Source organism: Anoplophora glabripennis, unplaced genomic scaffold, assembly GCF_000390285.2.
Source record: "Anoplophora glabripennis isolate ALB-LARVAE unplaced genomic scaffold, Agla_2.0 scaffold9, whole genome shotgun sequence".
Taxonomy (NCBI): domain Eukaryota; kingdom Metazoa; phylum Arthropoda; class Insecta; order Coleoptera; family Cerambycidae; genus Anoplophora; species Anoplophora glabripennis.
Genome location: NW_019416258.1, coordinates 2,274,106 through 2,275,390, shown reverse-complemented (window position 1 = coordinate 2,275,390; position 1,285 = coordinate 2,274,106). Strand labels below are relative to the sequence as shown.

The 1,285-nt window shown below is 35.5% G+C and overlaps 1 protein-coding gene across 1 annotated transcript; it reads left to right on the top strand.

Annotated features, from left to right (window-relative positions):
• The first annotated feature begins 248 nt into the window (after window positions 1-248).
• On the top strand, window positions 249-973 carry LOC108909378 (histone demethylase UTY-like). The gene is made up of 4 exons (XM_018713708.2): window positions 249-465; window positions 524-590; window positions 643-805; window positions 858-973. Exons 1-4 carry the CDS (start codon window positions 380-382, stop codon window positions 971-973), a joined length of 432 nt encoding a protein of 143 aa, XP_018569224.1. The 5' UTR covers window positions 249-379.
• Window positions 974-1,285: the final 312 nt, after the last annotated feature.

Below are 1,285 nucleotides of genomic sequence, written 5' to 3'. Positions count from 1 at the left end.
CAACGCCGAAAAAACCATAGAGGGTTGCAATTTCTAACCCCACAAATACAAAAGCCTTTACTTTTTCGCATCTTAAAGTTTTTCACCTTCTACCTTGTATATGCAGATACAGTAGGTGTCATCTGTTGGCTACTACTGTAAGTAAGGATTTGCTGAGAGCATCCGTCATGCGGCCTCTAATGGCGAAGTGCCTAGTTAATTATCGATCGGCAGATGTCGTCGTATCATGTGGTGTTTAGATATGGCTGCAGTTGGTCATATTTTGTGCGTGTTTTTCATTTGCAAAATTAAACTGGGTTATTTCGATTTATTTATAGAGGTGTAAGTCGGTTAAAGTCGATTCGTATATTCTCTGCCACTAACGATACTTTTGCGCAAAATGAGTAAAACAAACAGTCGTACTGAGGACTTAGACGACATTAGCATGACAGCCCAAGAATTGCATATTTTGTCGGAATTAGACAGGTAAATATATAGCCATAAATTGTGAAAATGCATGTCAGTTTCACCGTTTCTATTTTAGCCGGCAATATGGATTTTTACTATTGAATCAACCCGAAAATGCGAAAAAGAAGGCATTGGTGCAAAAGGTACAAACTTGTTTCAATGACCTAGTGCTCATTAATCAAAATATATTTACAGGCTGTCAAATATCTGCAGTTGATGGTTGTCCAGGCTAAAAGACAACAAAAGGCTCAAAACGAGAATGAGCCCCACAACTGTCAAACTAAAAAAATCAGTATAGACCCTAAAACTTGGGTCAAGTTAGGACACTTCCATTTGTTACTGGAAGATTACAGAAAAGGTACACACTTAACTATTAATACCATGCCCCTAGTAAACGTGTTTGTTTTTAGCCCTTTCTGCTTATCAGATGTTTTATAAAACTCAAGCAGAAAACCACTGGCAAGACACCACATTCTTATATGGACTGGGTCTAGTTTATTTTCACTTCAATGCCTTCCATTGGTAAGTAATTTTTTTACGTCCAATTTAAACAATTATAGCAATCTAGCGCTCGTTATACAACTGACGTACAGATGGCAGTGATGGCACCAAGCTAATATATTATTCAATAATGATGTATCATTCCCTTAATATAACTTTAAGATACTTTTATCCCTAGATTTATATTTAAACCATCAGTTTTAAATTGCAGATTATGGATAAATATATTCCATAAAATGTATAAATTATTGACTACAAATGACGTTTTGCACTACCAAAATAATGTAATCGGTGATATAGATTAACGTGTTCAAACAATACAATGATAACACAATGG